The sequence below is a fragment of the Manis pentadactyla genome, chromosome 11 (genome assembly GCF_030020395.1).
Source record: "Manis pentadactyla isolate mManPen7 chromosome 11, mManPen7.hap1, whole genome shotgun sequence".
Lineage (NCBI taxonomy): Eukaryota > Metazoa > Chordata > Mammalia > Pholidota > Manidae > Manis > Manis pentadactyla.
The window spans coordinates 90,112,019-90,135,373 of NC_080029.1; the positions used below are offsets into that span (position 1 = coordinate 90,112,019).

The following is a 23,355-nucleotide window of genomic DNA, read 5'->3' on the forward strand; positions in this document are numbered from 1 at the left end:
TTTCATTCTCTTGCAGGCAGCTGTCCAGTTTTTCCAGCACCAGTTGTTGAAGAGGCAGAACTGACTGCCTGTATATCCATGTATATCCTGTATTCCCCACTGTATATCCATGGCTCCTTTATCATATATTAATTGACCATATATGCTTGGGTTTATATCTGGGCTCTCTAGTCTGTTCCATTGGTCTATGGGTCTGTTCTTGTGCCAGTACCAAATTGTCTTGATTACTGTGGCTTTGTAGTAGAGCTTAAAGTCAGGGAACATAATTCCCTAGCTTTATTCTTCCTTCTCAGGATTGCTTTGGCTATTCGGGGTCTTTTGTTGTTCCATATGAATTTTAGAACTATTTGCTCTAGTTTATTGAAGAATGCTGTAGGTATTTTGATAGGGATTGCATTGAATCTGTAGATTGCTTTAGGCAGGATGGCCATTTTGACAATATTAATTCTTCCTATCCATGAGCACGGGATGTGTTTCCACTTATTGGTATCTTCTTTAATTTCTCTAATGAGTGTCTTGTAGTTTTCAGGGCATAGGTCTTTCACTTCCTTTGTTAGGTTTATTCCTAGGTATTTTATTCTATTTGATGCAATTGTGAATGGAATTATTTTCCAGATTTCTCTTTCTGCTAGTTCACTGTTAGTATATAGGAATGCAGCAGATTTCTGTGTATTAATTTTGTATCCTGCAACTTTGCTGAATTCAGATATTAGATCTCCTCGTTTTGGAGTGGATTCTTTAGGGTTTTTTATGTACAATATCATGTCATCTGCAAACAGGGACTATTTGACTTCTTCCTTGCCAATCTGGATGCCTTTTATTTCTTTGTATTGTCTGATTGCCATGGCTAGGACCTCCAGAATTATGTTGAATAAAAGTGGGGAGAGTGGGCATCCCTGTCTTGTTCCCGATCTCAGAGGAAAAGCTTTCAGCTTCTCGCTGTTCAGTATGATGTTGGCTGTGCGTTTATCATGTATGGTCTTTATTATGTTGAGGTACTTGCCCTCTATGCCCATTTTGTTGAGAGTTTTTATCATGAATGGATGTTGAATTTTGTCCAATGCTTTTTCCGCATCTATGGAGATTATCATGTGGGTTTTGTCCTTCTTTTTATTGATGTGGTGGATGATGTTGATGGATTTTCGAATGTTGTACCATCCTTGCATCCCTGGGATGAATCCCACTTGATCATGATGGATGATCTTTTTGATGTATTTTTGAATTTGGTTTGCTAATATTTTTTTTAATTTTTATGCTTGATTTATATGTGAATCCCACATTTCTCCCTTATTTATTAATTTTTTTAAATAAAATGCTGAAGTGGTAGGTAGATGCAAGATAAAGATAGATAGCATAATTTAGTGCTATATGAGGGCAAGTGTAGATGATCAGGTCAGTGCCTATAGACTAAGTATTAATCCAAGCTAGACAAGGCAACAAACATCCACAGATGCAGAAGATTTCTCTCAAAACAGGGGGGGTGAGGTTCTAAGCCTCACCTCTGTTGATCCCCAATTTCTCACCTGATGGCTCCCTTACGACTGTGCCTGTCTTAGTTTGTTCCTCCCTTGAGGAATCTCACCCGTCTCTGGCTATCCAGCCATCTTCCGGGGCCATACAGGGAAATGTAAAGTTGGTAAGTGAGAGAGAAGCAATATTTTTTGAAAAGATTAGCTTTTTACTTCTTTGCAGATTTATGCCCTGTGGCTTCTATGCCCAGCATTTGTCTTGAGGTATCTTTACCATTTGGAAGAATTATGATGCTCGTTAATTTTCAATATGAGGCACGAATTCTACTAAAGGGCTGTAATTAGGAAGGAAGAAGAAAAGCTATAGAAGTAGCAGGCAAAAAACATGGGAAGATTGATTATTTCTTTGACATAACTTGTTGAAGAGTAACATAAGCATGTATAGGTTTTAACAAACTACTAATTAAATTGCGCACACACATTAACAGAATAGGAATACAGATACATAACAAAAGCAGACCTACAATTACCAGCCATATCCAGTGAAACCAAGAAAACCAGTTAGGTACCCTAGGCATTTGTGAAAACTTATCAATAATATAATGGATATTGTCTAACTGAATTTGAAATTTGAGAAAAATTAAAACAACACATTCCTGGGAACTGTTCACTTCCCGTATGTTCTTTTAACAGTAGATAGTCTATAGTAGCACGATTTTGAAGCACTGCAACTCGCACTTCTAATTCTTGGTTGAGTTCCGACAATATAGAACCAGTCAAATTTGTTGTTTTACTGCATGCACAGGCCAGCTTAGATATCTCCTTCTGCATTCCAACAGCAAGTCCAGGAACCAGCGGGATGAATGCAGCTACAACTGCAACAGCACCAGGATCTTTTGAAGTTTTTTTGATGATCATCTTCTGGAATGACTCTTCCAGAGGATGTTGATGTTGGAAGTTTTTCTTCATACCGTATCTTAATTCGTTTTCTGGGTAGCCAAATTAGGTTTGCTAATATTTTGTAGAGTATTTTTGCATCTATGTTCATCAGGGGTATTGGTCTGTAGTTTTCTTTTTTTTGTGGTGTCTTTGCCTGGTTTTGGTATTAGAGTGATTTTGGCCTCATAGAATGAGTTTGGAAGTATTCCCTCCTGTTCTACTTTTTGGAAAACTTTAAGGAGGATGGGTATTAGGTCTTCACTAAATGTTTGGTAAAATTCAGCGGTGAAACCATCTAGTTCAGAAATTTTGTTCTTAGGTAGTTTTTTGATTACCAGTTCAATTTCTTTGCTGGTAATTGGTCTTTTCAGATTTTCTGTGTCTTCCTTGGTCAGCCTCAGAAGGTTGTATTTTTCTAGAAAGTTGTTCCATTTCTTCTAGGTTATCCAGTTTGTTAGCATATACTTTTTCATAGTATTCTCTCATAATTCTTTGTCTTTCTGTGGTTTCCGTAGTGATTTTTCCTTTCTCATTTCTGATTCTGTTTATGTATGTAGGCTCTCTTTTTTTTCTTGATAAGTCTGGCTAGGGGGTTATCTATTTTGTTTATTTTCTCAAAGAACCAGCTCCCGCTTTCATTGATTTTTTTCTTTTGTTTTATTCTTCTCAATTTTTCTTTAATCTTTATTATGTCCCTCCCTCTACAGGCTGGGCCCCATTTGTTCTTCCTTTTCTCGCTTCATTAGTTGTGAATTTAGACTGTTTATTTGGGATTGTTCTTCTTTCCTGAGGTAGGCCTGTTTTGCAATATATACCCCTTTTAGCAAGGCCTTCGTTGCATCCCACAGATTTTGTGTTGTTGAATTATTGTTGTCATTTGTCTCCATACATTGCTTGATCTCTGTTTTTATTTGGTCATTCAGCCATTAATTATTTAGGAGCATGTTACCAAGCCTCCATGTGTTTGTGAGCTTTTTCATTTTCTTTGTGTAATTTATTTCTAGTTTCATACCTTTATGATCTGAGAAGCTGGTTGGTACAATTTCAATCTTTTTGAATTTACTAAGGCTCTTTTTGTGGCCTAGTATATGACCTATTCTTGAAAATGTTCCATGTGCACTTTAGAAGAATGTGTATCCTGTTGCTTTTGGATGAACTGTTCTGTAGATGTACATTAGGTCTGTCTGTTCTAATACGTTGTTCAGTGCCTCTGTCTCTTTACTTATTTTCTGTCTGGTTGATCTGTCCTTTGGAGTGAGTAGTGTGTTGAAGTCTCCTAAAATGAAGTCACTGCATTCTGTTTCCCGCTTTAATTCTGTTAGTATTTGTTTCACATATGTAGGTGATTCTGTATTGGGTGCATATATATTTATAATAGTTATATCCTCTTGATGGACTGACCCCTTTATCATTATGTAATGTTCTTCTTTGTCTCTTGTTATTTTCTTTGTTTTGAAATCTAGTTTCTCTGATACAAGTACTATAACTCCTGCTTTTATCTCCCTATTAGTTGCATGAAATATCTTTTTCCATTCCTTTACTTTCAGTTGGTGTATGTCTTTGGGTTTGAAGTGAGTCTCTTGTGGGCTGCATATAGATGGGTCTTGTTCTTTTATCCATTCAGTTACTCTATGTCTTTTGATTGGTGCATTCTTACCATTTACATTTACGGTGATTATCAATAGGTATGTACTTATTGCCGTTGCAGACTTTAGATTCGTGATTACCAAAGGTTCAAGGATAATTCCCTTACTATCTAACAGTCTAATTTAACTCACATCATATGCTATTACAAACACAACCTAAAGGTTCTTTTTTTTCTCCTTTTTCTTCCTCCTCGATTCTTTATATGGTATGTGTCATATTCTGTACTCCTTATCTATCCTTTGATTGACTTTGGGGGTAGTTGATTTGATTTTGCATCTGCTTAGTAATTAATTGTTCTACTTTGCTGTAGTTTTATTTCCCCTGGTGACATCTATTTAACCTTAGGAATACTTCCATCTGTAGGAGTCACTCCAAAATGCACAAAATGCACTGTAGAGGTGGTTTGTGGGAGGTAAATTCTCTCAGCTTTTGCTTATCTGATAATTGTTTAAGCCCTCCTTCAGATTTAAATGATAACCTTGCCGGGTAGAGTATTCTTGGATCGAGGCCCTTCTGCTTCATTGCATTAAATATATCATGCCACTCCCTTCTGACCTGTAAGGTTTCTGTTGAAGAATCTGATGATAGACTGATGGGTTTTCCTTTGTATGTGATCTTTTTTTCTCTCCCTAGCTGCTATTTAAAAATCTGTCTTTATCCTTGATCTTTGCCATTTTAATTATATATCTTGATGTTGTATTCCTTGGGTCCCTTGTGTTGAGAGATCTGTGCATCTCCATGGCTTGAGAGACTGTCTCCTTCCTCAGATGGGGGAAGTTTTCAGCAATTACCTCCTCAATGACATTTCTATCCCTTTTTCTCTCTCTTCTTCTTCTGGTACCCCTATAATGCAGATATTATTCCTTTTGGATTGGTCACACAGTTCTCTCAATATTCTTTCATTCTTAGAGATCCTTTTTTCTCTCTGGGCCTCAGCTTCTTTGTATTCCTCTTCTCTAATTTCTATTCCATTTACCGTCTCTTCTACTACATCTAATATGCTTTTAAATCCTTCCATTGTATGTTTCATTTCAGATATGGAATTTCTTAATGATTGAATCTCCATCTTAAATTTGTCCCTGAGTTCTTGAATATTTTTCTGTACCTGCATGAGCATGTTTATGATTTTTATTTAGAACTCTCTTTCAGGAAGATTGGTGAGTTCAGTTTCATATGGCCCTTTTTCTGGGGTTTGTGAGATTGTGGTCTGAACCAGGTTCCTCTGACATTTCATAATTCTATGTGATGCCCTCTGGTGCCGAGAAGCTCTAGTCTCTGGAGCTGCTCATCTCCTAGAGTGAGGTTGGGGGTCACTGGGGAGCAGCGCTGGTGCCTAGGGGAGGAAAGATGTTTCCTGATTCCCAGCTGCAGTGCCTGTCTCCAGTGCCAGAGCCAGTGGGCTGAGCACACAGGTGTAAGCCTTTGTGCTTGGCTTCTGTAGCTGTTGTAGGCAGGCCTCCCTCTGGCTGGCCTGACACCAGCTCAGTGACTGCCAGTTTGCAAGCACTTGCTAGCAGGCCAGGAGGAAGGTGCTGCAGGCTGTGTTTCACAGTGGAGGGGGCCTTGGAGCTGAGTAGGCAGCCAGGGGGATGGAGCACCTGAAGGTCCTCAAACTTCCCAACCTACTGGGCAGAGTGCATCCAGACAGCCTTGACCACCTATCCACTCTCCCCTGTAGCAAGCTCCATGCAGACCCCACCCCTTCAGCAGCCCTCTCGCTGCTAGGAAGCCTCTCAGACCGCCTGCCTTTCCTTTGTCCCAGAGCAGCCGGATGTGGATCCCCGTCCTCCACAAACGGCCAGAATCTCAGTCTCTCAAGCACTCCGCCTGTCCCAGCTCCCCAACCCCACCAACCTCCAGAGCAGCACACAATGTAGGTTTGTGCTCCAAAGCAGACCTCCTGGACTGGGTGTTCAGCAGTCTTAGGCTTCCATGCCTTCCCTACTCCATTTCTCTTCCTCTGGTCATTGAGCTGAGGTGGGGGAAGGGCTTGGGTCCCGCCAGGTCAAGGCTTTTGTATGTTATGCTATTTTGTGAGTTCTGCTCTGTTCATGAGGTCCCTATGCAGCCTGGTGCAGCCTTCTTTCCTGTTGCTGTTTTAGGGCTAGTTGTATTAACTATATTTTCACACTATATGTGCTTTTGGAGGAATTCTCTGTCTCACCTCTCACGCCACCATCTTGAATCCTCGCCTTATTTATTTTATAATTGGAAATTTGTACCTATTTACCCCCTTCAACTATTTCATTATGCTTTATTTTTATTATCAAATTGAAAATGTAAATATTAATAATAATCTTAGTGAGCATTTGAACCCCTGAGGATATTTTCATGGATCATAATTTGACAACCACTGAATTAGGTCTGTCCTAAAATAGACCCAAACTACTAGATTAATGAATGCTTAAGAAAAAAATAAAACAACCAAAAATGTAAAAATGGACACTATTCAACTCATTGGAGAGCCATCTAGCATGTGACTTCTTGTCATGAATCTTTAATTTTAATAGTGTCTGAATTCTCTAATAACAGCCTTACCTTTCTGCTGTGATTTGCAGAAATCTCTTAGAACTGGAGGTACAGAAAGAGCAGACCCTTGCTCAAATAGACTTTGCACAAAAACAAACAAGTAGAACTGAAGAGCTGCTGGATCAGCTGAGGTAAGGAAAGGCAGGTGTCATTAGTTTGTGTTTTATCTTGTGCCTTTGTAGTTGTCTAAACCTTCCAGAGCACTTGACATGTATTTGAAATCTGTATCACTCTTTTTAACTACAGTGCAGCCCAAAAAAAAGTCAATGTACTCAACACTAAGCTGAAAGTACACAAGGTGGGAGAGCTATGGAAGTATAATTTAATATATTTAACATTTTATATTGCCTGGACTTGGTTTTTCTCTGATATACAACTCAAGATTGAGTTAATACTATTTCTTTCAAAAGTGTAAGTTTGTACATTAAAATATTGTCTCCCAAGCCATTAGAAAAACTCCAGCAGCTGCCAAAAACTTTTTGGGTGGTATCAGAACTTACCTCTCTTCCTTTATCTCAAAAAAAAATGTTTTTTGTCTTGTTTACCTCTCTCCAGCTTGTCTGAGTGGGATGTCATTGAGTGGAGTGATGATCAAGCTATATTCACCTTTCTTTATGACACAATAGAACTCACCATCATCTTTGGAGAGCCAGTGGGTGAGTAGTAAGACAGTTCCTCTGCAGAAAAATGTATGGCTAAACTGACAGATTCACATCTTTATTTTAATATAATAACAACTGTTGACATAATGAAAGCACTACTGAAAATTTTGGAAGAGGCAATGATGTTAAAAGTTCCCTTTCTCAAAGAATACCATCAACTTCTACCCAGGTCCAACATTAAAACTTAGGAATCAGTGTAAATCTTTCTTCCTCACCAAATATGTCTAAATCATCAGTAAGACTTACTGATTTTTTTTTCTTAATATTCATCTACATTTCTTCATCTTCTATCAGTAGTCATCTCTAACCTAGATGACTACACTAACATTCCACTGGTCTTTCTGAGTCATTTCCATTTCCTCTCCAGTTCATCTCAAATCATCTCCATTCCTCTTCAGCAGTTACTATAGCTATAGCAATTATTGGAAGTCTTAACATGCACCTAGTACTTTTAGGCTAAAGATCAAAATAATATAGCTCGTAAATCTCTGCATGAATTGAATTTTTCCTCCCTTTCCTGCCTCATCTTATACTATTCTCTGCATATCAGCTATAACTGATTTCTGTCATTTCCTTAAAAGATCATGGTTTTTCACACTCAGTCATATTCCATCCTACCTCAGGACTTTCATACTGATGTTTCTTTCTTTTTTTTTTGGTGTTCAAGTATAGTTGATACATACTGATGTTTCTTATGCCTGGAAGCTCTACCACATGTCTTGGTCTTTTCAGGGTGCTGTAGTAAAAATATCACAAATGGGTAGGTTATAAACAGTAGACATTTATTTCTCATAGTTCTAGAAGTTAGTAGTCCAAAATCGGTGCCAGCATAGCATGGTCAAGTGAGGGCCCTCTTCTAGGTTCCACACTTCTCTTTGTATCCTTAAATGACAGAAAACCAAGCTAGCTCTCCAGGATCTCTTTTTTTTTTTCTTCTTTTTTGGTATCATTAATCTACAATTACATGAAGAACATTATGTTTACTAGGCTCCCCCCTTCACCAAGTCCCCCGCAAAAACCCCATTACAGTCACTGTCCATCAGCGTAATAAGATGCTGCAGAATCCCTACTAGTCTTCTCTGTGTTGTACAGCCCTCCCCATGCCACTCCCACATTACACATGCTAATTGTAATGCCCCCTTTTTCCCCGCCCTTATCCCTCCCTTCCCACCCATCCTCCTCAGTCCTTTCCCTTTGGTAACTGTTAGTCCATTCTTGGGTTCTGTGATTCTGCCGCTGTTTTGTTCCTTCAGTTTTTCTTTGTTCTTATACTCCACATATGAGCAAAATCATTTGGTACTTGTCTTTCTCTGCCTGGCTTATTTCACTGAGCATAATACCCTCTAGTTCCATCCATGTTGTTGCAAATGATAGGATTTGTCTTCTTCTTATGGATGAATAATATTCCATTGTGTATATGTACCATATCTTCTTTATCCATTCATCTACTGATGGACACTTAGGTTGCTTCCATTTCTTGGCTATTGTAAATAGTGCTGCGATAAACATAGGGGTGCATCTGTCTTTTTCAAACTGGGCTCCTGCATTCTTAGGATAAATTCCTAGGAGTGGAATTCCTGGGTAAAATGGTATTTATATTTTGAGGTTTTTGAGGAACCTCCATACTGCTTTCCACAATGATTGAACTAGTTTACATTCCCACCAGCAGTGTAGGAGGGTTCCCCTTTCTCCACGTCCTCATCAACATTTGTTGACTTTTGGATGGTGGCGATCCTTACTGGTGTGAGGTGATATCTCATTGTGGTTTTAATTTGCATTTCTGATGATTAGCAATGTGGAGCATCTTTTCATGTGCCTGTTGGCCATCTGAATTTCTTCTTTAGAGAACTGTGTATTCAGCTCCTCTGCCCATTTTTTAATTGGATTATTTGCTTTTTGTTTGTTGAGGTGTGTGAGCTCTTTATATATTTTAGATGTCAGCCATTTATCGGATCTGTCATTTATGAATATATTCTCCCATACTGTAGGATACCTTTTTGTTCTATTGATGATGTCCCTTGCTGTACAGAAGCTTTTCAGCTTGATATAGTCCCACTTGTTCATTTTTGCTTTCGTTTTCCTTCCCCGGGGAGATATGTTCATGAAGAAGTCGCTAATGTTTATGTCCAAGAGATTTTTGCCTATGTTTTTTCCTAAGAGTTTTATGGTTTCATGACTTACATTCAAGTCTTTGATCCATTTCGAATTTACTTTTGTGTATGGGGTTAGACAGTGATCCAGTTTCATTCTCTTACATGTAGCTGTCCAGTTTTGCCAGCACCATCTGTTGAAGAGACTGTCATTTCCCCATTGTATTTCCATGGCCCCTTTATCGAACATTAGTTGACCGTATATGTTTGGGTTTATATCTGGGCTCTCTAGTCTGTTCCATTGGTCTGTGGCTCTGTTCTTGTGCCAGTACCAAACTGTCTTGATTACTGTGACTTTGTAGTAGTAGAGCTTGAAGTTGGGGAGTGAGATCCATCCCACTTTATTCTTCCTTGTCAGGATTACTTTGGCTTTTTGGGGTCTTTGATGGTTCCATATGAATTTTAGAACTATGTGTTCCAGTTCATTGAAGAATGCTGTTGGTAATTTGATAGGGATTGCATCGAATCTGTATATTGCTTTGGGCAGAATGGCCATTTTGACGATATTAATTCTTCCTAGTCAAGAGCATGGGATGAGTTTCCATTTGTTAGTGTCCTCTTTAATTTCTCTTAAAAGTGTCTTATAGTTTTAAGGGTATAGGTCTTTCACTTCCTTGGTTAGGTTTATTCCTAGGTATTTTATTCTTTTTTATGCTATTCTGAATGGAATTGTTTTCCTGATTTCTCTTTCTATTAGTTCATTGTTAGTGTATAGGAAAGCCACAGATTTCTGTGTGTTAATTTTGTATCCTCCAACTTTGCTGAATTCCGATATTAGTTCTAGTGGTTTTGGAGTGTAGTGTTTAGGGTTTTTTATGTACAATATCATGTCATCTGCAAATTGTGACAGTTTGACTTCTTCTTTACCAATCTGTATTCCTTCTATTTCTTTGTTTTGTCTAATTGCCATGGCTAGGACCTCCAGTACTATGTTGAATAACTGGGGAGAGTGGGCATCCCTTTCTTGTTCCCAATCTCAGAGGAAAAGCTTTCAGCTTCTCACTGTTCAGTATAATGTTGGCTTTGGGTTTATCATATATGGCCTTTATTATGTTGAGGTACTTGCCCTCTATACCCATTTTGTTGAGAGTTTTTATCATGAATAGATGTTGAATTTTGTCGAATGCTTTTTCAGCATCTTTGGAGTTGTTCATGTGGTTTTTGTCCTTCTTTTTGTTTATATGGTGGATGATGTTGATGGATTTTCTAATGTTGTACCATCCTTGCATCCCTGGGATGAATCCCACTTGGTCATGGTGTTCTGATCCTTTTGATGTATTTTTGTATTCGGCTTGCTAATATTTTGTTGAGTATTTTTGCATCTACGTTCATCAGGGATATTGGTCTGTAGTTTTCTTTTTTGGTGGAGTCTTTGCCTAGTTTTGGTATTAGGGTGATGTTGGCTTCATAGAATGAGTTTGGGAGTATTCCCTCCTCTTCTATTTTTTGGAAAACTTTAAGGAGAATGGGTATTATGTCTTCTCTGTATGTCTGATAAAATTCTGAGGTAAATCCATCTGTCCTGGGGGTTTTGTTCTTGGGTAGTTTTTTTATTACCGCTTCAATTTTGTTGCTGGTAATTGGTTTGTTTAGATTTTCTGTTTCTTCCTTGGTCACTCTTGGAAGGTTGTATTTTTCTAGGAAGTTGTCCATTTCTTCTTGGTTTTCCAGCTTGTTAGCATATAGGTTTTCATAGTATTCTCTAATAATTCTTTGTATTTCTGTGCGGGGTCCGTCATGATTTTTCCTTTCTCATTTCTGATTCTGTTGATGTGTGTTGATTCTCTTTTTCCCTTATTAAGTCTGGCTAGAGGCTTATCTATTTTGTTTATTTTCTCAAAGAACCAGCTCTTGGTTTCATTGATTTTTTTTCTATTGTTTTATTCTTCTCAATTTTATTTATTTCTTCTCTGATCTTTATTATGTCCCTCCTTCTACTGACTTTAGGCCTCATTTGTTCTTCTTTTTCCAATTTCGATAATTGTGGCATTAGACTATTCATTTGGGATTGTTCTTCCTTCTTTACATATGCCTGGATTGCTATATACTTTCCTGTTAAGACTGCTTTTGCTGCATCCCACAGAAGTTGGGGCTTTGTGTTGTTGTTGTCATTTGTTTCCATATATTGCTGGATCTCTATTTTAATTTGGTCGTTGATCCATTGATTATTTAGGAGCATGTTGTTAAGACTCCATGTGTTTGTGAGCCTTTTTTGCTTTCTTTGTACAATTTATTTCTAGTTTTCTACCTTTGTGGTCTGAAAAGTTGGTTGGTAGGATTTCAATCTTTTTTAATTTACTGAGGCTTTTTTGTGGCCTAGTATATGGTCTATTCTGGAAAATGTTCCATGTGCACTTAAGAAGTATGTGTATCCTTTTGCTTTTGGATGTAGAGTTCTGTAGATGTCTATTAGGTCCATCTGTTCTAGTGTGCTGTTCAGTGCTTACTTATTTTCTGTTTTGTGGTTCTATCCTTTGGAGTGAGTGGTGTGTTGATGTCTCCCTAAATGAGTGCATTACATTCTGTTTCCTCCTTTAATTCTGTTAGTATTTGTTTCACATATGCTGGAGCTCCCGTATTGGGTGCACATATATTTATAATAGCTATATTCTCTTGTTGGACTGATCCCTTTATGATTATGTAATATCCTTCTTTATCTCTTGTTGCTTTCTTTGTTTTGAAGTCTATTTTGTCTGTTATTAGTACTGCAAAACCTGCTTTTTTCTCCCTGTTTGCATGAAATATCTTTTTCTATCCCTTGACTTTTAGTCTGTGCATATCTTTGGGTTTGAGGTGAGTCTCTTGTAAGGAGCATATAGATAGGTCTTGCTTTTTTATCCATTCTATTACTCTGTGTCTTTTGATTGGTGCATTCAGTCCATTTGCCTTTAGGGTAATTATTGAAAGATATGTACTTATTGCCATTGCAGGCTTTAGGTTCATGGTTACCAAATGTTCAATGTTAGCTTCTTTAGTATCTTACTGTCTAACTTTTCTTGCTTATTGAGCTATTATAAACACTGTCTGGTGATTCTTTATTTCTCTCCCTTCTTATTCCTCCTCCTCCTTTCTTCATATGTTGGGTGTTTTGTTCTGTGCTCCCATCTAGAGCAGTCCCTCTGAATACCCTGTAGAGGTGGTTTGTGGGAGGCAAATTCCCTCAACTTTTGCTTGTCTGGGAATTGTTTAATCCCTCCTTCATGTTTAAATGATAATCGTGCTGTATACAGCATTCTTTGTTCAAGCCCCTTCTGTTTCATTGCATTAAATATATTATGCCATTCTCTTCTGGCCTGTAAGGTTTCTGTTGAGAGGTCTGATGATAGCCTGATGGGTTTTCCTTTGTAGGTGACCTTTTTCTCTCTCTGGCTGCCTTTAATACTCTGTCCTTGTCCTTGATCTTTGCCATTTTAATTATTATGTGTCTTGGTGTTGTCCTGTTTTGGGTCCCTTCTTTTGGGAGTTCTGTGTGCTTCTGTGATCTGAGCAACTATTTCCCCTCCCAGTTTGGGGAAGTTTTCAGGGATTATTTCTTCAAAGACACTTTCTATCCCTTTTTCTCTCTTCTTCTTCTTCTGGTACCCCTATAATGCGAATATTGTTCCGTTTGGATTGGTCACACAGTTCTCTTAATATTCTTTCATTCCTGGAGATCCTTTTATCTCTCTCTGCGTCAGCTTCTCTGCGTTCCTGTTCTCTGATTTCTATTCCATTAACAGCCTCTTGCACCTCATCCAGTCTGCTCTTAAATCCTTCCAGAGATTGTTTCATTTCTGTAATCTCCCTCCAGACTTCATCCCTTAGCTCTTGTATATTTCTCTGCAGCTCTGTCAGCATGGTTATGACCTTTATTTTGATTTCTTTTTTGGGGAAATTGGTTAGGTCTATCTCCCCCAGCCCCCTCTCAGGGGTTGTCTGGACTATTTTGGACTGGAGTAAATTCTTCTGCCTTTTCATGGTGATAGAGGTAGCTGTAGGCCTATAGTGCGTGTGTCAACTGGGAGAACAAAGTCCTTTCCTGCTTGCTGGTCGCCTTGCCCTTCTCCACTGCCTGTGTCGGTTACCCGCACTCCTGGAGCAGCCTCTGGGTTAATCCCCTAAGCTGCTGTGGGCGGGGTCTCCATCAGAGTAGCACAGAGCCCTGCAGGGAGTGGCAGGTGCGCCAGATGCACTCTCCCGTAAAAGTGGTGCCCCTGCTAGGCAGCTGTGAGCCGACAGCGGCTTTTGGGTCTGGCCCAGGCAGCTGTATGCTGGGCTGAGCTACTGCTGGGGCACGGCTGCCCCTGGGCTGCTCCTCCGCCACTGCCGCCAGCTTCTGCGAGCCGCTCCCGGGCCCCTCTGGCACTGCCATGAGCTCGTGTGGGCCTCTCCCAGGCCCCTACAGTGCTGCTGCCGCTGGCATGCGTGGGCCACCCCCAGGCCACTCGGTCGCCACTGCCACGGGCTCGTGTGGGCCACTCCTGGTCCCCTCTGGTGCTGCCACCACAGACTTGCACAGCCCGCTCCCTGCCCCCTCTGGCACCGCCACTGCGGGTTCATGCGGGCCACTCTTGCTGCCACTGCCAGCCCACGTGGGCCCATCCTGGGCCGCTCAGGTGCCACCGCTGCAGGCTCGCGCAGGCCACTCTGTCACCACCCGTCACTGGCCCACGTGGGCCAGCCCCAGGCTGCTCGGCCTCCGCCACCGCAGGCTCACACAGGCTGCTCCCGGGCCCCTCTGGCACTGCCTCCCCTGGCACGCGCTGCCACTTTCCCACTACTGGGCCGGTGTGTCGGGGTCTGCACCAGTTGGGGGAATGACTGGCAGGCTGCTTATCGCCATGAGGGGCTTCAGAGCTGCACGGCCTCCCAGGGGGTCAGGTCGCCTAGAGTTTCCCAGATTCCCAGGTGCTGGGGTGCGTGTGTCGGGATGACTTTGTCCAGCTGTGAGGTCCCTGTCCATTTAAGACTTGCAAAATGCACTTCCTTTTCTTTTGTCTCAGTGGCAGCGGTTGCAGGGACCTGCTTGCAGGTTTTGCTTTTCTGTTTCTCCAGTATCCAGCATCCCGTGCACCGTGTGTCTGCACTCCTGGTGCAGATTTCTAGAGCTAGTTGTTTAGCAGTCCTGGGCTTTCACTCCCTCCCCGCTCTGACTCCATTCTTCCTGCCGGGGTCTGGGGTAGGAGGGCCTTTGGGTCCCACTGGGTCATGGCTTATATCTTACCCCCTTCGTGTGATGCTGAGTTCTCACAGATGTAGATGTAGCCTGGCTGTTGTACTATATCTACTGGTGTCTCTTTTAGGAATAGTTGTATTTGTCGTATTTTCAAAAATATATATGTTTTTGGGAGGAGATTTCTGCTGTACTACTCACGCCGCCATCTTGGCTCCTGTCCATCCAGGATCTCTTTTATAGAGCGTTAATCTTTTTCCCAAAAGCTCCACCTTCATTACCTAAGCACTTCGCAAAGGTCCCACCTCCTAATATCATTTGACATTAAGATTTCAACATATGAATTGGCAAGGGAGGGTTGGGAGCAGCAGCAGCTGTGCAGAAATATGCACACCATAGAACTCACTCTTCTCTAAATAAAATTCTAATAATCCTTAAGAAAGTTCAATCATCACTTTCTCAGGAATGTTTTCCTGACTCCTTTTACCTACCCTCTCTGCTACTTGCCTTCCTGTTATATGTCCTCTTGCTTTCGGCAATTTTCCTTAATAGTGCTTATCACAGTTTATAGGTGTTACTGTGTTTATTAGTGTAGTTATCCATGTGTCCCTCTGAGCTGTAAGCTTCTTAAGAGCATAGATTGATCCTGTCTGGTTGTCTCATTATTGTATCCACAGTGCCTAACACATAGAAAACATTCACCAAAGTGCAAAGAAGCAGAATTTGAGAGACAGGAAATAACTCTAGAGTCTGGAGGAGCAAGCAGCTTTCCTGGCTACCTAAAACTTATTACTGTAATGCTGCAAGCATAAATCATTTTACTGTATTTACACAAAGATAGTAGGTATTGGGGAGGTCTTAGCCATTTTCCTTAAATGGTTCCTGAAAATAATACTTTCTTTGCATAGAAGCTAGGGGTCAAGGGAAAAGATCTGGACAAATTTATTATAAATGTACACCTGAAATTGCCACCAATCAATGTATTCAGCAGTGTCAGGGGAGCCCTTTCTCATATACAAAGAATAGTATGATTCAAGGATAAACCTTCAACTTCCTATGAAAAAACCCTGTTACCCAAGAAGAGTAGGATTATCTCTTTAAGTATGTGGCTTAAAATCAGATAATAAAAAGAAATACTATCCTTATTCTGGTTCTTCCTAGTTGGTCTCCCTTTCCTGGACAAGGCTTGCAGAAAGATTGTTAACCTGAATTTTCAATCTCTGTTAGATGGTAAGTTCAAGACTTGTAATCCACTAAAAGTTTATTGGAAATTAACAAGTGTAAATGGCTCCTTGAGAACTCTTTCACATACTAAATTGAATATAAACAACAACAATAATAATATAATAATTTGTCCTTAGAAAAGTGTATTAGACATAATGCTTGGGTAATATTGGGTGGGTTTTAAAAGAAAATTTTTTTAGAGTATTACTAGATCTTAAGCAAAGATTAATAAATTAATAATTTTTAAATTATCATTATGAGTACTTATTTTGTATCAGTCATGTGTATTACTTAACATTAACACTATGAGATAACATTATTCCCCATTTCACAAATTAGGGAACTACAACTCAAAAGAAGTAAGTGTTGTATTTAGGATCACCCAGGTAGTAAGGCAAGCCAGGATTTAGACTCAGGTTTATGTTACATTTAGGCCCATGCTTTTACCCAAGTTTTATTCTGTATGTGATAGAGGGTTGAGTTTTTATGTTTACTATATATGTTGTTTTATTGTTAGAAAATAAAGTGTAAAGGTTACTTAGATACCTAGTGATTGGAAAGTTATTTCTAATTTATATAATATTTTTGCTTACATATATAAAATATATGAATAATAAGTAATATCCTGCTTTTGATTTTTTTTTCCTTCCTCAGAGGATAAAGCTCCTCCATCCTCTCTCTTAGTTCATAAGCTTATTTTCCAGTACATTGAGGAACAAGAATCCTGGAAGAAGAAATGTACAACACAGCATGAAGTCCCCAAAGTAAATTCTGATTGAAGTATTTAAAGGAAAATATGTTATCTATCCCAAAAAGCAGAACTGAAATTTTATATATATAATAATAAGTCATGAAATGATAGATATATTAAATTGTTTAACTTTTGGGAGTTCTTTGTGAAAGAGTCACTAAGCACTGAAATGTTTTTATGATTTCATCTTTTTTTTTTTCTCCTGTTTTTCCCAGATACTTCAAGAAGTCTCACTGGTAGTAAGCCACTGTAGACTCCTTGGCGAAGAGATTGAATTTTTAAAGAGATGGGGACCAAATTACAACCTAATGAGCATAGATGTGAATAATACTGAGTAAGTATATTGGTTCCTTTAGAGCTGCCATAAACTGGGTTGCTTAAACAACAGAAATTTATTGTCTCATAGTTCTGGAGACTAGAAGTCTGAGATCTAGTGTCAGCAGGGTTGGTTCTGTCTGAGGGCTGTGAAAGAGAATCTGTTCCATGACTCTCTCCTAACTTCTGGTGATTTGCTGCAGTCTTTGGCATTCTTTGCCTTTTAAATATATAACCCCAATATCTGCTTCCATCTTCACATGATGTTCTTCCTGTGTGCATGTGTTCATACAGACATACATCCAAATGTGTCCTTTTTATAAAGTTAGTAGTCATTTTGGATTAGAAGCCCACCCTGCTCCAGCAGGACCTCATCTTAACTAAATAAATTTGCAGTGACCCTATTTCCAAACAAGGTCACATTCTGAGTTACTAGGGGTTAGGACTACAACATATGAATTTGAGGACAGGAACACAGTTCAACCTATAAGTAAGTTATTAGCCAAAAATTTATTAAAATAACTAATGTTATTAATGAATTTCCTGATTAACAATGCAAAAAGAACCATAATAATACTTTGTTCCTGATGTATTACCCTCTGTCCATTTGATAAGGGTAAGAAATAATGTTTCACATCCTAGTATAAAAGGGAAATGTATTTGTGCTTCATTCTCTTTTTGTTTGAACTTTAACTCGGGATCCTGTCTTTACAGATTGAGGCTTTTATTCTCCAGTTCTGCAGCTTTTGCAAAGTTTGAGATAACTTTGTCTCTCTCAGCCTATTATCCTTCTGTCCCATTACCTTTCTTCATTCAAAATCACCTTGGAAACATTGGGTAAGTAAAGAGCCAGAATGATCGAGCTCCCAACAACTTTTTACCTTTGTTACCATTTGAAAGGTATTTCAAAGTGGTCAGGAAATACATAGGCCATAATGAGAGCTAAATGTTGCTTCTCTCTAACTTCATTTTCAAAAATTTGTTTTTAGTTGTTGACCTTCATTGCTGTCTCCAGTGGTGGATGCTGGAGACCATTGGTCTGTCCTTTTATACTTGCTCCACTTTTTGAATACTACCTAAAACAAGAACTCCAGAAGAAAAAGCTTAGCCCAGATATATATGAACAGCTTTTATGGTCTTAAAAATGGAATAATCACTTAAAAAACTATGCAGTTGTAATACTTTTCTCAATTAGTCTGTGGAAACAAACTTAAAAGTATTTCATTCCTACTATATATTTGTGATTTTTTAGACACACTGCCAACAGATTGCAAGATAACAGTTAGCATGCACCCATTTCAAATCCATCAACAGACAATAGTTTAGCTTTTTATAGCCAGAGAAAGCAGCAAATGAGTCAGGGTACCTCACAATTGCAGACAGAATTAGCTCTTAGACCTTGCTTTTTGGAATCTCAATTCAAACTTGACAATCTAATTATTTCTAGAAATGCTTATTTGTGCTTTCTAGGGGACTCAGAGTATCCTCAAAACATGAATTCTGCTGAAATAGAAGTATAAGTTTCAGAAAAATTAATCTTTTGTTCTTTTCAGCCAAAATGAAATCACTGCCATTGTTTCTAAAATACCACTGGAGGACAACTACCTAAAGAATGTAGTCAAGCAAATTTACCAAGATCTGCTGCAGGACTCTCCATTTCTACCACTAGATCCATGGACTGCAGCTGTAACAACTAAACACAGTGTACCTAATAATGATATTACATCAGTCTCCATTGCTATTTAATCTTTGTCTTTAGGTCATAGAAAGAAGCCTAGGAAAATTCCTTCTGATGAAATTATAATTAATTTGTATGGTTAGTTTTTAAATCTCTGCAGTTGGGAATGATGAAAGGTCTCAAATAGCATACTATTAACTTGCTCGTCTTTCTACCAAAGGTTTAAGCAGTAGACCACTTAAGGAGAATTTCTTCTAACTAAAGTAGTACTCTCTCTCTCTGCCTTAGTATAAGCCCTAAATAGTAACTTTTAATTATAAGAGGAGATGTCACTATTTAGAAAAACATGAGTCATTTCCCCATTTATATGGGCTTTTTAGGTTGCCTGGCTTCTGTCTAGCCCATATTTCTGAAGTAGAGACACTTCTGTCTACAAAGTACTCACCATCCTTTTTTTCCATTCCAGAAATGTTATTAATAGAAAGCAGTAGCACTCAGCTATTAGAATGGTTGCCATCTTTTCTTGAAGGCCTTGCCTTCTTTTATTATCTGGTATTTACTAGTGTTTTCTTAATAAGTATAATTTTTTAGGGAAGGTTAATTCATTTTGTCCCAGTACATGTATGTAAATAATATGTATTAATATTGCTTTTGTGTTTGTGATGTAATAAGAAGATAGATATAGAAATACAGAGATGTATAGCAAGTTACCCTTCTGCCTATGCCATTTACATCTTTCTGAGAATGCCTTACAGCAAGATTCTCAGCCTCCTTTTATTAAATAATTATACTTCAAACAACATCACATCCAAAACACCATTTTTGCCAAGTTCTGGCATCACTAATGAACTTAATGTGAATATTGGTTTCTGAAGCCACACCCTTCTTGTACACAAAGTATCCATTGATATTGAATAATCAGTATTATCTGTGAGATAGACAAATGTGAAAAAACTTTTACCCACTCTTTAGTCAAATCCTAATCATGATAATTTTTGTTTCTTTTATATTTAACTCCAAATTAAATGTATTTATATTTTTAAACTAATTAATCTTAAAACTTTGGTTTATACTTTAGGATCAGGTTAAAGTTCTATAGGTCCCATGAATGTTGTTATCCTTCTTAATTGGCTTTTATTTCTGAGCTATTAGTCAAGAGATCACATGGTCTTATAAGCTTCAAAAGTCAGCACCAAAACTCATTTGCCATAAAAATCAAGACATAGATGTTCCCTATTCCCATGAACTCCTTAAAAAAACTTTAAAAATCACCCATATGGTCTGTTTTCCTTACAACTTAAATTAGTTTCTTACTGGAGTTGTTTTGTTTTCTGTAAGCCTAAAATGTAGTTTTGTTTATGCATTATAGTGACCAGAAATTGACCAGGTCCAAGAATGATGTGGCTTGTAACAATGGTCTCTGCTTTCCGGGGGTTATAGTACATAAATTGTAATATTTACCTAATTATTTGCATTTGTATTTGTCCAAAGTATTGGCTATTTTTAGAAATGTTTGGAAGGTTTTCCTTCACTGATTTGAAATAATTTTTTTGAGCTATTAAAACAAGTTTATTATATGGAATCTTTTTTAAGCAGTGTCTCTTTATGAAGTGTTTTACCAATAGACCTTTGAAGAAATACCGAAGAAAGCTCTCTTTAGGAACATCCACTTACATGAAAACTGGGATAAGATTAAAATATGGCAGGACCCAAGAGTAAAAACCAAGTACAAACCATAGCAATCTCTATGTCTCTGAAGGACAATAAAAGAAAACTATTTGAACTTCCTCAGGAGCTGTCATTTCTGTGAGCTAACAGTGGTTCTCAAAGTATATCCCTAGACTAGCAGCAACTTCACCCCAGTCCTGCTGAATTGGAAACACTAGGAGTGAAAACCAGCTATCTGTTATGTTGTGGGTTTTTTTAGCTTTTCTAATAACCAACTTTATTGAAGTATAATTCACATGTCATATCCACATTTTAAAATGCACAACTGAATGGCTTTTAGTATATTCACAGATATGTGCAACCATCACCACAATCAATTTTAGAACTTTTTCATCACCTCAAAAAGAAAACTCACTTTTCAACACATAGTACTGGGAAAATCCACATACAAAAGAATGAAGTTGGACCCTTATCTTACACAAAAACAGACCTAAATGTAAGCTTCAACTATAAAACTCTTAGAATAAAACTTAGAGGAAACTTCATGATATTAGATTTGGCAATGAATTCTTAGATATGACATCAAACACAGGGAACTGAAGTAAAAGTAAAGTGGACTATATCAAAATTTAAAACTTTTGTGTGTCAGAGGACATAATCAGAATACAAAGGCATTGTACAGAATGGGAGAAAATATTTACAAATCATCTATCTAATAAAGGTTTAATATACAGAATACACAGAGAACTCTTCCAGTTCAACAAAAGAAAAACACCACCTAATTAAAAAATTGTCAAAAGACTTGAATAAACATTTCTCCAAAGAAGATATACAAATGGCCAACAAGCACATGAAAAGATACTCAAAATTTGCACTAGGGTAATGCAAATCAAAACCAAAATGAGATACTACTTATACCCACTACAATGACAGAACCAAAAAGATGGAAAAGAACAAGTGCTGGCAAGGATGTAGAGAAATTGGAACCTTTGTGCACCATTGCTGGGAATATAACGTAGTGCAGCTATGGAAAACAGCATGGCAGTTCCCAAAAAAATTAAAAATAGAATTATGACATGATCTATCAAGTCCACTTCTGGATATATACCCAAAAGAAGTGAAAGTGCAGACTAACAGTTATTCATGCACCCATGTTCATAGCTATACTCAAATAGTCAAAAGGTGCAAGCAATCCCAGTATCAATCAATGAATGAATGGATAAATGAAATGTGGCATATTCTTAGAATAGAACATTACTCAACCTTAAGAAGGAAAGAAATTCTGACACATGCTACAATACAGATAAAACTTGAAGATATTATGCAAAATGAAATAAGTCAGTCACAAAGATACTTGTGATTCTACTTATATGAATTAAAGTAGTCAAGTTCATAGAGACAAAAGTAGAGAGGAAAGAGGAATGAGTTGTTTAATGGATATATAGAGTTTCAATTTCGCAGAATGAAAAAGTTCTGGAGACTGTACGGCAATGTAGATGCACTTGACACTACTGAACTGTACACTTAAAATAGTTGTCAAATTTTTTATGTTTCTTTTTCCACAATTTAAAAAAGAAATCCGTAGGCATCACTGTGGAACCAGATGGGACCCACCAGCCTGGCTTTGTGGGTATTCGATTCTGCCACAAATATAACATGCTTTACCCCAGAGGACAAGGAGAGCCACATTCTATGCTATGCCTGCAAGAATTGTGGTTACCAGCAGGAAGCTGACAACAGCTGGAAATATGTCAACAAAATCATGCATGAAGTGGACGAACTAACCCAGATCATTGCTAACATATTCCAGGGCTCCATGTTGTCAAAAACCGAGCACCACCTTGCCAAAAGTGAGGCCACAGGGAGGCAATGTTCTTCCAGTTGCACAATACCTGCAGGCCCCAGCCCTGGGCCAACACCAAATGAGTGAGCCCCTCTCTGCAAAATGTAATAAATGCTGGGTTCTGTGCATGCAAAATAAAAAACAATAAAAATCATAGTCTTTAGGTGTTGCCCCTATGTTTACATCACCTCCAAACACCCCACCCCTAAAGCAACTAGAAATCTATTTTTAATCATTATATATTTGCCTTTTCTGGACATTTCATATAAATGGAAGCTTATAATATGTAATCTTCTATGACTGGTTTCTTTCATTTAGGATAATGTTTCAAGGTTCATTCAAGTTAAAGTATATATCGGTACTTCATTCCTTTTTTTTTCCCCCTTTGAAAGTCTTTATTAAAGTTTCTGAGCTCATGCTGAATACTCTCATCGAGTAACTACATTTATAGCCAGATCCATCACACATGTCTTATTGTCACTAAGCAATAAAGGCAATAATAAATACAATAGGACAAGCACCAACTGCTATTTATTAAGCACTTACTATGTGCCTGCCGTACTGATAAGCAATTTATATACACATTTAAAATACTTCCTAAAATATTTCAGAAAATCACATCATTGTGGAAATGATAGTTTGGTTTTATTTTTAGAAAAATGAGCTACCTATAGGGTTAAGAGAACTCAAGAGAACCAGCTAGTAAAGTTAGCTTGAACTATTCTCACTTATTTATCTAGGGTCCATCAATAATTAAGCTGTCCCTTGAGGCCACCAGCATACCATTTAATTCTTCTGCTACACTGCACTGAAATTGCTTTGAAAAAGTTCCTCTTGTTACATTATTTACTACTGTTGCATCAGCATACTAAGTCACACTGGTAGCTCTCTGCTAATAAAATAGTTTATTTTTCAGGGGATAGATTACTCAGTGGTAAATCACAGCCATGACCATCTAAACTCCAAAAGAGTAAAAGGTAAAAATTTCATCCAAAGCATGAAATTCTAATGCTACTCTTTGATCTAATAATTCTACTTCAAGGAAGTACAGCATAAGAAAAATAAATGTCACAGATGTGTAAAAGATTTTATGTTCATTAAAAGGAAAATAACATGGCCACGCAGATAGCAAAACACTATGCAGGGATGAAGTATCCTGTTGTAAAAGATAATTTCTAGATACGGAAATGCTAACAGTATTTCACATGAAAACAGCAGGCTCCTAAGCTATATACATTGGGATCTCAATGTTATAAAATATATAATGTATGTATGTTTATATACTACACATATACATGCATATACATATACATATGAAACTGAAAAGA

General features: G+C 38.1%; 1 protein-coding gene across 2 annotated transcripts in view; it reads left to right on the plus strand.

Moving 5' to 3' along the window:
- KNL1 (kinetochore scaffold 1) overlaps nt 1-20,098 on the plus strand; it is a 122,163-nt gene extending 102,065 nt beyond the window's left edge. For both annotated transcript variants that reach the window (XM_036923842.2, XM_036923843.2), the window contains exons 20-26: nt 6,614-6,715; nt 7,140-7,240; nt 15,710-15,778; nt 16,427-16,536; nt 16,739-16,857; nt 17,553-17,675; nt 18,392-20,098. In XM_036923842.2, coding sequence (XP_036779737.2) covers nt 6,614-6,715; nt 7,140-7,240; nt 15,710-15,778; nt 16,427-16,536; nt 16,739-16,857; nt 17,553-17,675; nt 18,392-18,584 — 817 coding nt within the window. In that variant the 3' untranslated portion in view covers nt 18,585-20,098. The remainder of the gene's footprint in view (nt 1-6,613; nt 6,716-7,139; nt 7,241-15,709; nt 15,779-16,426; nt 16,537-16,738; nt 16,858-17,552; nt 17,676-18,391) is intronic.
- Nucleotides 20,099-23,355: the final 3,257 nt, after the last annotated feature.